This window comes from Copidosoma floridanum, unplaced genomic scaffold (assembly GCF_036245765.1).
Source record: "Copidosoma floridanum isolate Cflo_tuat_1 unplaced genomic scaffold, Cflo_Japanese_pri ptg000021l, whole genome shotgun sequence".
In the NCBI taxonomy this organism is placed as follows: domain Eukaryota; kingdom Metazoa; phylum Arthropoda; class Insecta; order Hymenoptera; family Encyrtidae; genus Copidosoma; species Copidosoma floridanum.
The window spans coordinates 11,178,048-11,192,324 of NW_028321898.1; the positions used below are offsets into that span (position 1 = coordinate 11,178,048).

A 14,277-nucleotide genomic window follows, 5' to 3' on the forward strand; every position below is an offset into this window, starting at 1 on the left:
TTATTAACTTAATAAAGTATTTCGCATTTTGGGCCTTGGAACTCAACACAAAAGCGTACTTAGTAAAGTGATCTATTATGAGGTGAAGGTATCTTTTTGATAATCTGTTTCGTCCATAATTTCCTATTGTATCCAAAGAGATTATTTTAAAAGGCTCTGACGCCTAACCTAATTGGGACAACGGTTAAATAAAATTACCGAACCTCGATTTATTTCTTACACAGGTGTCGCAAGCTCGACATATAATTTTAATATGTTTGTGCATATTTTTGAAATAATATCTAGGTGTCAAGGTCAGTGTCAGCTGTTTTATTACAATAAGGCTTTCGTTGTGTATTCTTCTAATAGCATCGATACCTAGAATCTCTGAAATCCATACTTTCTTCTTGTTATTAATAATTTTATAATAGATATTATCTTCTGTTTTGAGATTGTTATTGTTTTCTATTTTGAACCTTTTTCGATTATTTATCAATTCTTCCATCGATATAACATTCACTATTTTGATTGCGGAAGTATTTTCGTTATTTTCATTTAAGTCTGGATTCCAAGACAAACTGTCTATTTCTATATTATGTACACCGGGGTTGTATTTTATTTAAAATTCGAAAATTGATATGTAGTTTAGCAACTCTACCAGTTTAGGATCTTTGCTCTTTTTGACATTTAAGTTTTCAAGTTGATTGTGGTTAGTAAAAATAATGCATTTATTTTCTAATAATTCATACTGCCTAAATAACAATGCTTCTTTTACTGCTAGGACTTTTAGATAAATAGCACGTTTATTTTCTTGAGATTTACTAAGTTTTTTTTAATAATGAGACACTGGTTTTAATGAATTATCTTTCTGAAATTGTTTTAAAACAGCCCCTACCTCTTTTTTTAACGCATCTGTAAAAATGTATTTAGGTAGTTTTGGGTAAAAAATCTTCAGAATCGGCTCGGAACTAAGATATTGTTTTATTTTATTCAAACTTTCTTCGCATTCTTGCGTCCATTGAAAATTAATGTTTTTCCTAAGTAAATTATGTAGTGGTTCTAAAATCACTGATGCATTTGGTATGAACTTTAAATGAAAACTTATTTTACCTAATAGTTGTCTAATATTATGCTGATTTTTTGGGTCATGGAAATTTTTAATAGCGATTAAATTATCGTTTAATGGTCTTACTATATTGCCATTTATCAAATGTCCTAAGTAAATTACTAATTTTTTTTAAAATACACATTTTTTTTGTTTAACTTGAAACCAGCCTTACTTATAGCAGTCAAGACTCTTTTTATATGACGTACATACTCCGAATATTTTTTTGAGAAAATCAAGATATTGTCTATATAGTTTATTGTGAACAAGTCAAGATTACTTTCCGCGATTGTATTACTAAGAATTCTCTGGAAAATTGCGGGTGACGATTTTAGGCCAAAAGGTAAGCATTTCCACTGCCAGTGGCCACTTTTTGTTATAAACGCTTATTTATACCTATCTTTTTCTCTAACTGCGATTGATTAAAAAACCGAATTTATGTCGAATTTCGAAAAGTAAGTAAAATTACGCACTCAAAGTAATAAATCATTTATAATAAGAAATGGGTGGTATTCTGGAACTATTATTTTATTCAGTTCGCTGAAATCTATACATAACCAAGATTTTTTTTCTTCCTTCTTCTTAAAAATAAGAGTAACCGGAGAAGCAAAGGAGCTGGTAGAGCATTCTATAAGGCCTACTTTTAAAAGCGACTTTATTTGAAAGTTTATTTTCTCATCATCCATTAATGAGCAGTTGTATGGTTTTCAAGCAATGTATCTTCTTTCGATAAGGTTCACTGTTGCCTCGTAACCTTTTACCATGTCTACATCAAACTTATCTTCTGTAAGCACATGTTTGTACTTTTTCACAACGCGTTGTAAAGAGCCTTCTCTGTTTTTAGTTAAATGTACTGTCGAAGAATTTATTATTATATCATCATTCGATTTCTTATCTGTGCTGTATCTTTAAGAAATTTTCAGGTTTTCATCCTGACACAGTTTAAATTCTTTGATAGCGTCTAATTCTAACAAAACGTCATCTAAAAAAGAGCTACTTTTAACAATATAAAAACGCACTGTTTTTGAAATATTCAAAATCTTAGTTCGTAAATTAATTGAGTCTCATGTCTTGGTCTGACCTGCAAAGGTATTGAGCTTATTTATCCCTCTTATTTTCTTATTTGGTTGTAATCTTTCAACCGCGTCATGATTTATTATTGATACATTCGCACCTGAATCACATAGAGTGACTGCGGTTTTATCATAAACACGTACTTTTAGTTTATTGAGCGGGGTATTTACTCGTTTTTTGACTTATCTGATGATGAGATACTTTTTTAAATATTAGTGTTATTTATCACTTTAATGTTATCATTTTTTAAAGGTTTTTTATCAGAATGTTTCAATCTACAAACTTCTCCGGCATGAAATCTGTTAGGGAACCCCTTTTTGTTACAATAAGAACAGGGTTTTTAAAATTTTTTGATTTTTATTTGGCAGAAAACCCTCTAATTGGTGAATACATGCCATCAAATCATCCATCGAGGGAAGATCTTTCCTTTTTATATGCGATCGTATTTGTGATGGTAAACCTGACACAATAAAATTTATTTGCCTGCTTTCAGTCAATTCAAAATCTGCGTTTAAAAGTAAATTCCTTTTTTGAAGCGCGTAATCTAAAAGCCAACCTTTTATGTGTCCTTCTATGAAAATGATACGCGTATTTTATTTCAAACCACCCAATCACGGCAAAGGTATCAATAAAAGAATTTTTCCAGAATTTTCATGGTCGTCCTATTTTATACGTTTTCGAAGAGCTTTGAAACCAATCAAGAGCAGGGCCTTCTAAGAAAAATTTTAATGTTTCCACGTAATGTTTTTCTATTTATTTTAATCTAGTGCATTCGTCTACGAAGAGATCTATAAAGATTTTTGCATTTTGATTATTTCTCGTAAACTTATTCAGAACCATATACCAGGGGGTATAAATGGGTCATGGGACCTACGGTAAGAACAAAGTTCTTTAAACATGAGATAAGTCTAAAAACACGCAATTTCTCAGGTAACAAGAGGGTCGCCAGACCCATAGGAAGAACGAAGCTGTATAAAAATGAGTACTGCATTTATGTAATTTGCTAAAACAAGAATTTGAAAAACAATTAAAAAAAATATAAGAAAACTGAGTTCAGTACTCACGATAATTAAGCTTCGTGAGTACTTCATTTATGCATAATAAAGCGGCATAAAGAACTTCATTCTAATAATTCACACTGATTACATCTTCCGCGAAATTCCAAGAGACGTGTCTAGCCAGAGCACAACCTGCTCCAACACTTTAGAGTTATGTGGCTGTTCCACCAATCGGCCTGGTGCTGTTAGAGAATTAATACAACTAACGTAAGCCAGGGAAGGTAGCCCTGAGGAGCATGGACAGCCCAACGGCTTCTTTTTCAGTGCTCGTTCCAACGGAATACTTACAGAGAAGTTTTTTTCTAGGCCAACTTTCCTGACTAATGATGAGCGGTTGGTTATCTGGGAAACGACTTAAAGATGAGATATTCTTTGATCAGCAGCGTACTTCCCTACTGTACGGTCTCCGTACAGAAACTCTAAGGATAAGAGTCAAGTAACCCGCAGCTGGCTCTCTATCATCAAAAATATTAATAAAGAATTACTGGAAATTTTACTACTGGCCCTTTTCAGGGTCATTATAAGTATTGACGTTCCCTACTTATTCATCAATCTCATCAGTTCTTTTAAGGGCCATCTAAGTTTACGCTACCTTGCCAGCGAATACATTTTTACTACCATTTCTGGAAGCGATATGTCGACTAAAGACTATGTTAACTAAAGATCGCCACTATTAAACCAAGTCAGTTATTCACTGACATTCGTTACGAGCGGAGGTGTTCTTCGCAAGGCTGGAAATCCCAGTGACCGACGACCCTATATTACTCATTATAATGATAATTGTCCCACCTTTGCATACAATATTGTTTTATGTAAGGTATATTTATATTTATAACTATGTTTGCCTGCCATATGGTTTTATAGAAGTATAATTTTATATTTGGATACTCAAGCACCCACCATCCACTGTCACTTAATGTTACGTAATTGCTTAGAAATTTCTGATAGTCTTGATACTGTATGTATGTCATTTTACCTTGAGTTTATTTAATACTTTTTATTACATGTGAGTGCAAGTTGGTAGTAACACACAGTCTGACTACAATTCACTTAATTGAGATACTCTTGACCTGTTTACACATCTTTGCTACTTAATCACACAGACCTGAATGTATAAACTTTTACCTGACCATTACTTTGAGAGCTTTTTTTAGTTTCATTGAGTGTTTTTATGAATTCATTGTGTTGCAAAGCATTGAATTATTAAAATTTTCCAGACAAGAGTTAGACGTCATCATTTTCTTGTGATGAAGAAAAACAAATTCTTACATCTATATTTTGATGCATATAAACCCGAACATACATATATATGCAGATTACAAGTCGTCAATGCATATAATAAGTCTTTTGTTACTCTTAAACGTCAAAGTGGAGAGTGGAACTAGTAAATTTGTTCTACAAACAAATAAATGAAATTGTTATTCGTGAGGAACCATCCATCAGTCCAAAGGCCTTACTTGCTCTTACTTGCAATATTGTAACGTCAGTCATCTAAAATGACTAATAATTTTTTCCCCACTTATTTCTTAAAAATTTTTAGTGTTGTTCTGAAATTATTTTAAGCAAGGACCAACGTATATCAAAAAAGAGGTGTATCACCTGAAAATTACTCGTACCTGCAGCACAATGATTCATTTATATGCACGCTGGCCCATACTGACCGGAAATGACAAACAAGCACAATATTTTTCGATGCATGAAAATGAAATAACTAAAGACGAAAAAGTTTAATTGGGAACATTTAATATAATATTAAATGACAATGTAACTTTAGAGTAGAATTAAATAATTACAATGACTTAGAGTTAATACTTACAGATTAAGCGAAAATAATAGTAAAAGCCAGAATTCTCACACATAGTTAGAAACAACCAGTACACACTACACCATTAGCAAGCAACTACATTACATATCAACTTTGACAAGTCCTATTTTGAGGAATTACCCGATTTTTACCATTCAAGCTTGCAAGCTTACGATTTACCGAGTAACCCTTTTACGTTGCATTAATAACTTCATAAACATACTGTAATAGTCTAATTTGTAAACTAGTTAAATTTTATCACTCTATCAAATGTAAACGACAACGGAAAAGTTAGCCCTTCCTCTGTTCCAGACTCAGAGATGTTGAGTGAGAGAGAGTCTATACTTCTACCTTCAATACAGGTAACGGAATTTCTAATTCTCCAGGGCACCACAAGCCAACTCCCCCTCCAATGACTACAAGCGTAAAACATGTTGACTTAAATTCTACCAAAATTCTGCATTATTTTTGCAACATTATAAAAATTCAAAACTACCGGTAAACCTAATTATGTTAACTCGTGACAAACAAAGTACTATTATTTTCATCATCATCCTAACAACTGCTCTTCTTACAATCATTACTATTATTATTATTATTATGATAATTATTATTATAAAAATTATTATTCTAATTATTATAATTATTATTATAATCATCATTTGATTATTATTATTATTCCATAATTATTACTATTATTAGTATCATTATTATTATTATTTTATTATTATTATCATTATTATTGTTATCATGGCAACGGCAACCGTTTTAGTATAAGTGTTAATTGATACATCGTAATATACTGATCGTTTATTCACCCACGCATCAATTGAATTGTTAAGCGATTTTTACTGTTTTTTTTGCAATGAGTTCAGCTGAATAAACAAATAGCATTTAGCATTGGTGAATATTAATAATATTTTTTCTCAATGTTAATATTAAATTACAATGACATTCTGTAAAATTCTGATTTAAAAGAGAAAGAAAGGACAAGAGTAAGTGGAAGTACTAATTTCTGAGTGGCTTAACTAGAGCAGCTCTAGTCTGGCTATTATCTTTTCCCTTAAGATTTTCATCAGCAAACTTTCCTGCGTCGTTTTCGAACCTACACATTACCAAAGTCCGCTACTCCTTATAAAAAGCCCGGAGGCTTCAAAGCCAGGCTCTTCAATTTTTACCCCTCGAGCGGTAGACTAAGTAGTAAGAGTCAGCCCCTGCTACCTTCCAGCCTACCACGAGGTGAGGACACGGCAGTTAATTGATACACCCGACGATAGCCCTTCAAAGTAGACTGAGTAGTAAAAGTCCACCTCTGCTACAACCTAATCTACCACGAAGCGAAGACATAGTCGAATCCTCGTTTTTTCACCCTAGAACGGTCAACGGGTAGCCACAGTCCACCTCTGCTACCATTTGATCTTTTATAAGGGCAGTCACTTGCCTCTTCCTGGCTCGCTACTTGTACGAGTGTTTTTCGTTGAAATAAATGTAAGTGTAAATTTATTAAGCTTCTTGACCGTCTTTCTTCTGCTTAACTTTGACCCGCACACTATTACTTGCCACGGTATTAGTACCCATGGGTCATCAGGAAATACTAAGCTTTGTTTTATTTTACGCGCACGCCATTACTTGCCATGGTATGAGTACCCATGGATCACTGGAAAATACTAATGCTTTTTTTTCTTTTACGTGCACACCACTACTCGCTACGGCAGTGGTACCATCAGAGCAACAAGAACTAACAGAATCAACGTGAATACCAGTACTCGCAACGGTATTGGTATATCCTAGTCAGGTAGTAAGTCAAATTACGATCCACCCTCACGTAATCCCTAGAAATGATACCTTTACCCGTAAAGGTGCTGGTAGTTTCTAGATCATGAACGGGATACCCTTTGGTACGCCGCTGCGGGTTAAATCGACTAACCGTAGACGAGCTACAAGCCAGTACATCGAAATATTTCACAGCAGTCGGTTCTAGTCGTATAAAACAGTTGTAGCCTCTTTGCAAATACCGTGTCGTTAGATTGAACTTCCCCTTTAGCCCCGTGTCCCACTTACGTGTCCAGCGAGTGTCCCCATTTATTAAGCAAAAGCTTAGACTCAAATAGTAAGTCGCGCTGACGTAAGAATATGCTTTCCCTTTTCATCATTGCCTCGGTGTTGTGTTGTTAGGTTTTACCAAGAAATATACATGGAGTAATATTGATGTATTATACGTCAAACTGACGATAATCTACTGTATAAGTTCTTGTTTCTGTAGTGCAGTAATGTGTTCTTTAAGTCATCTTTTCATGTCACGTACTCGTAAGGGTCTTCATCAAAAACGAGTCTGTTTATTTTTTTTTATATTAAATTTATTAATCAAAGCTAAAATTATATTTTAATGATTGAAATTGTCAATTCTCAAATATGTAAATTTAGAAAAGAAACTTAATTATTAACCAACTAATGTCTTATATAATGTACTAATATATTTAGTAAAGCTGGAAATAAAATTCACAAAAGCATAAATTATTAATTTTAAACTTTACATTCACTATCTTTAACAATTTATAAATTTTTTAACTCAACTTGTTAAAAAAAATAACGATTCTTGAGACCTGTTGAGTGGTTGTCTTTTTTGTGAAACCTGCCTTGTCTTTAAATAATGAAAACTGTTCTTGCTCAATAACAGAGGGAAAACACGAGACAACGTTAAACCTTTAGGTGCAATGAGAGTGAATGAGTCAAAAAGTATGTTAACAAGCATCGTGGTCTGCTGGCAATATGTATAAGCATATAACTTGTGGCATCAAACAAAATAGTTTTAGTAATTAATATCTTATTCATGTGTACTGGTTCAAAAAAAAGTTAAATGCCAAATTGGTAGACAATTTTTTGTTCTCTAGGCTAGTATTTTAGTTTTTATCCTACATTGTATAATATACGAGATATTTACAACATAAACTTTCAAACAAAACTTTCAGGGCATTTAACACAGTTTTGACATGTTTGACTACTTTTTTTTTGTAATTTACAAGTTTAATTGCGTATAATGATAAAAATATCTCTTGGAAATTGAATTTGAGTTTTAAAGGATTTTTCATTGGTAGCCACGTCAATATAAGGTGGCCAAAGATGACATATAGCAGGGTGGTGGCGATGGACAGTAACGTACTGCAAAGCAACAGTGACCATCAGTGAGACAACAGCAGCCCATGGTGATTATGGTAACCAATAGTACACTACGGCGAAGTAACAGGAATTGATCAGAGAGAAATGGAGATTCATGGCTATTGTGGTGATGTATGGCATTTAACAGCAATGATGATCGTGATAAACGCAGCCAATGGCAATGTGATACGGACTTTGCGAGACACAAGAAGCTACGTAAGCCCTTGCAAGTACCATGGCAGTTAAACATGCCTATGTGCAGGATTAGTATGGTACAAGTAGTCATTAACTCAAGACATAGCTTGGCGCGTGAGACAAGCAAAAAATTGCCAGGGAATACCAAGATAGTACACAGTGTATTAGGCACATTAACATAACAGACCTCAGTAGAGGCTAGTGTTAGTCAAGACATCTGTAACTTTGGTGATAATACGCTTGCACCGGTACTTTTTTTGTTAACTTGTCTCGTATACTTCTCTTTATATCTTGCTGCACTGACTGCATGCTAGAAATATTTTTAAACATTCTTACTTCCTCACTACTGTAAAAGTTCCTTTACAAGGTTGACCACAACTGTGTTTCTAATCCTGCACGAGAGTACTCAAGGCAATATAATAGTTAAACTGCTGCTATTGACTTTAGAATCCAAGTCAATAGTGCTTTTTTTCTTGTTTCTCTTTGATTTACTTTCTAGGTGAGTCTACAGTAGCCCGATTTTTTCGAGCTTTTTGAAGTTATACTTCTATAGACACGTTATGCATGAAAGTAAATCAACGGTTTCAGATTAGTAACCTTGAGGAAATATGTATCGGAAGTAGATTTTGCATGTTACTTTCCCTTGACCCACTCCCCTCACCACACCTCCCTGTGCCTTAACCCTTCTACACAACACCACACGATGCTACGCCACCACAGCACACCATATGTTTGGAATTTGATGGAATTATTGTTATTTCATTTCTTTTTTTTAAACTAATTTGAAGCAGGGTCAAAAAATGTAACGTATACTATAATCTATAACTATATAGGTAAAACTCTCTTTTATCGTGAGCTGAGCATGTGGCAAATCAGTAAACAGTTAGTTTATCCGTTAAATATCTCAGTAAAATCCACGCTTACTCCCAACTTATAAAGTACAAGTAGAAGCCTTGGGATCATAGCAATAAACCTGCCATTTTTATTCGACTATCGTGATCGTGTTGACAGTTATATTTAAGTGGTTTTGATATAAATTTATTACCATTCTAATGAAAACTGGCATATAAGTAATATTTTGCAAAGCTTTTACACCAATTTTTTACATTCAGTGGGTCTAAGATTTTAAGTGTAGGTATATAAGGACTTTTACAGTTGGTAAGACAATGAGGTTTACTGGCCAACAACCTGAAATCATTGGACAATCCGTGCTCTTCTTAATATTTGTTGGTTTATTTTAATTTCATTTTATTTCATTTTTTTCTTCTTCTTTTTTTTTTTAACAAAACACAAAATATAAGAAGTGTGATTATAACTTACTTATTAGCTAGAAACAAGAAAATTTTTCTTACTCAGTGACTTCCAGTTGATCAGAAACTTCAACTGTTCCAAGGCGGTTGTGAATTTCATGTAATAATTTATAGCCTTGTCCTCCACTACCACGACTATCGATTTGAGCTACAATAAAATTTTTGGAACTTGCTAAGTAAGTATTCCAATCTACTTTAAATATATTGGTCACGAGTTGAGATCCTGGCGCACCATATCTGAAACAGAAAATTTAATAGTACGAACGAATTAAAAACTTTTTTAAGTGCTTACTAAATGTACAAAGAAGACCGTTAGCTTAAAACTAGTGACGTATATTAATATTAAAAAGAATATAGATAAAACAAATGCAAATATAGTTAAAAGTTGTGACTAACATCTTAGAAAACTATCAGATGCGTCTAAGAAATAAAAGAAAATGTTTGAAACTTTAGATTGACAAAGAGGTATAAAGCTGTAAAAAAAAAAAAAAAAAATTAGAATTCTATGAATGCATATTTTAAAGTTCAGCTACGCTTTTATTTATTTTTCAGAGGAAGCCTTACGTTGTTCCAGATAATAAGACTTTTCTTAGATAAAAATATAATTATTACATAAAATTATCTTGTTCTACTCCTTGTACTTAAATCTTTACAATATGAACATGTTAAAAATTAATTAAACTTGTAGGCGTTACGTCCAATTTTTTATAAGTAACAGGCAAAATTCATAGAATTGTTCTAAGAACAAATGCATTTAATATTGTTCATCTGGATCCAGTCATTGACCAAAAGGCCTTATTTTTGCTCTTACTTGCAGTATACTTTTATTAATCGTACGTATACAGTAGTGTTAGTGTGTCGTACGAGAGCTGGTATTGACTTAGTATTCAAATTTATATCTTATGTGATGCAGTAGTAGCATATCTTATTTATCTTCTTGTCTCACGTCCTTGTAAAAGTCTTTGTCATAAGTTATTTATTTAAGTTTTCCTTAGCATTCAAATAATCCATGAAAGTAAAAATAACGTTTCTATTAATAAGAATTGTAATCCTAAAATGTTTTATATAGTTTAACAATTGAAGTATTTCAAGTAGGAAAAAAAAATTTAATCAACAACCAAATTGCGTCCCCACACGTTGGTAAATCGAACAATCAGAAAATGCCATAAGTCTTCTATTTAATTTAAAACTTGACATCAATACAGTATTTTTAATGAAGAAAATGAGTTAAATAACGGTATTCGATCAAAAACCTTATCTTAATGCTACAGACTAATAACAATACACAAAGAAGACATTCTTATCCGTATCATTATCTTGACATCGAATTCACTCCCTTACAGTTTTTCTAAATTTCTTTTAAACTTTCGATTAATAATGTTTAGCCATAAAAAGTCACACACAATGATCAATTAGAAATTAAAAAATAATTTAAAAGATGTTATTGTTTTAAATGATTCACTCCAATTAGTCCTGAAGTAGTTGGCTTATTTAGTAATACTACTGTAACGTAATTAATAAACGCAGTGGAAACTTTTCTGAGATTCTTTAACTGTAAGACGAATGTCTATTTTGAAAAATTGTACTTAGATTTTCTTAATCAACTAAGAATTCTACTTGCTTCTAACTCAACAACAAGTATTAATAACGAGTCTTTTGATCACCAATAGGCAGTCCTTTTAGTCTGGTACTGTATGATCTTGTTATGCGTTTACTTAAAATTTCATGCTTTAAGAACTTGTGTTCTAAAGTTTCACTGTATGTGCGCTTTGTGGATAATATCCTTATATGTGTGCCTTCTGAATATAATAACTACACTAAAAATATTTTCGATTGCTGTTGTCCTAACTCATAACTTGCTGTTGAGATGTGGAACAGTAACGACATCAGTTCCTTAGATTTAAAAATGACCAATCATCAAATAAATACAGTACTAATTAATTGGTATCAAAAATCCACACACTCTGGCCAATACTTGGATTTTCTCTTCTATCGTCTGTTACAGCATAAACAAGGTATTATTCGCACACTAGTAGACGTTTCCATTAAATTAACAGAGACTTATCTCGTAATGATACTAAAAAATGGAGTTATTAATTTTTACTAACTCATCATTATCCTAAAAAATTAATTGATGAATTCGTCAATAAAAGAATAAATATCTTACAAAAATGAATATGATTGACAATCACAAAAAAATGATGATTTTAAAGTGATCTTATCCTTACCATGCATTCTCTACTTACACAGTCAAATTAAATATTATTGCAAAAAGCCTTACATTGGTCTTGTAACCAGTTTAAATAATAAGTCAAACTCAATTTTTTTCTTTGAAAAAGATGTAACTAAGCCACTCGATAAAAAAGACGTCATTTTTCACATATTATGAGCAAATTGCCACTGATGTTATGTTGGTAAAACTTTGAGAGCTCTAAAATTAAGAATAGCAGAACACGAAAGAGACAAAGAAGAAACAAAATATAGATCTGTACTATCACAACATAACATTGAACAACATTGAATTTGCACGTACCGTTATTATTAATAAAATAAAAATTTAAGATATAGAACAAAATTACAGAAAGCGCCTTTTTCCTGAAACTTGCAATATAAATAACTGTAATAATAATATTAATAAACAACAAGATGCGAAACAATTAAAAAATTGTTATAATTTTTTCGTTGAGTCAATAAAAAAATAGGATTTACATAATGTTGGTGATATAGGGGACCTCTTTTATTTAGAGTATTAGACACACATGAACTATTGTACCTAATAAAGGCTGGGACGTTCTCCAAACAGCAAAAACATTGTTTTTGATTTTAAATCAATACTTAAATATGACAGTACCACTATAAAACGTTGTTTTTAACTATTAACCAAGTGTTATTAAACTTTTTATTTGATTAGGTATTTGTAATGTTTATCCATGGTACTTTTATATAATACTACTTATATATCAATCAAACTACCAAAACTCTCGTAGTTGCTAAGTACAAAAGTGCAAGTACTACTTAATTTTTCAAATATTTTGCATACTATCTCCTAATAACTTTTTAATTGTTTTTTTGATAGCTTGTAACTCAAAAAACTAACGATAATAGCAATAAATGAGCTTGTTGTTTTAACGAAATATGCTAACTTTTTACTTGAGTTCCATGAAATCCTCAAAAATCTTGTCAAAGAGAAATTTAAGGTACCTGCAACCTAAGAAATTAAGTCTAGTTACAATATACCCGAGCAAATTACTAAGTACTATAGTCGTTCACCGGTAGTACATTACAAATAAAGTTGGTATTCATGCAGCTTAGTATCCTAGCTACTGACATCACTCTTCTCCAATGGACAACCAACTATCAAGTTCCATCTGAAATAACCAAGAGTAACGCCTGCAAGAAATAACAAGGCGTTCGAAACAATACCTCTCTCAGCGTTGAACCAGAAGATGTCTTACTAAAGCGCAGATTGCTCCAACACTTCAACGTTTTGTAGTCATTCTTCCAACCGATCTATTCGAAGCTAACTCAAACTAAAGCACCTATTGCTACAATAACAAGTCAGTAAAATAAACCTTATAGAACTCGAGCAGCCAAATCAGCTAAAAATCATATCCGCCTTCTTCCCAGTGGTTTATCCTGACGGCACACCCATAGGAAAGGTATTCTCCAGGCTTTCTTTTGTGACTTACAACGAGCAATTAGTTATCTAGCAGCAATATGAAGATGCAGTATTCTTCGACCAAAGGCGTATCGCCCTCCATCATGATCTCAGTGTGTAAGAATTCCGAAAACGAGGGATAAGTTACCCGCAGCTAACTATTGAGAATAATATAAAGAAGTGACTGAAAGTATTACCACTAGCCCTATTTAGTGCCATCAAAAGTCTTCACAACTTATTACCTGTTAATATAAGCAGTTCTTTTAAAGGCCACCTAAAATTAAAATACCTTACCAACAAAGACATTTTTATAAACAACAAAGAAAACGAAAAAAAAAAATTATTAACATTCAGGACTTAAAAGCCTTATCAGATGACGAAAACATCAACGTAATCATATATATCATCATCATCATTAACTTCGTTATCATCAACAACTTCATTATTATCAACACTAGATTAACACAACTATTAGTATCGTCATCATGATTATGGTTTTTGTCATTGCCATTATCATCCTCATCATTATTATTATAACAATCATTAATATCATCATCATCATCATCATCATCATCATCATCATTATCATCATCATTATCATCATCATCATTGTCATCGTCATAATCATCATCATTATCATCATCATCATTGTCATCGTCATAATCATCATCATTATCATCATCATCATCATTATCATCATCATCATCATCATCATCATCATCATCATCATCATCATCATCATCATCATCATCATCATCATTATCATCATCATTATCATCATCATCATTGTCATCGTCATAATCATCATCATTATCATCATCATCATTGTCATCGTCATAATCATCATCATTATCATCATCATCATCATTATCATCATTATCATCATCATCATCATCATCATCATCATCATCATCATCATCATCATCATAATCACTATC

The 14,277-nt window shown here is 32.3% G+C and overlaps 1 protein-coding gene across 1 annotated transcript in view; it reads right to left on the minus strand.

The window, feature by feature from the left end:
• Dpp10 (Dipeptidyl peptidase 10) overlaps positions 1 to 14,277 on the minus strand; it is a 1,604,019-nt gene that overhangs the window by 351,970 nt on the left and 1,237,772 nt on the right. Inside the window, exon 21 of the mRNA XM_089594726.1 lies at positions 9,724 to 9,918. Coding sequence (XP_089450852.1) covers positions 9,724 to 9,918 — 195 coding nt within the window. The remainder of the gene's footprint in view (positions 1 to 9,723; positions 9,919 to 14,277) is intronic.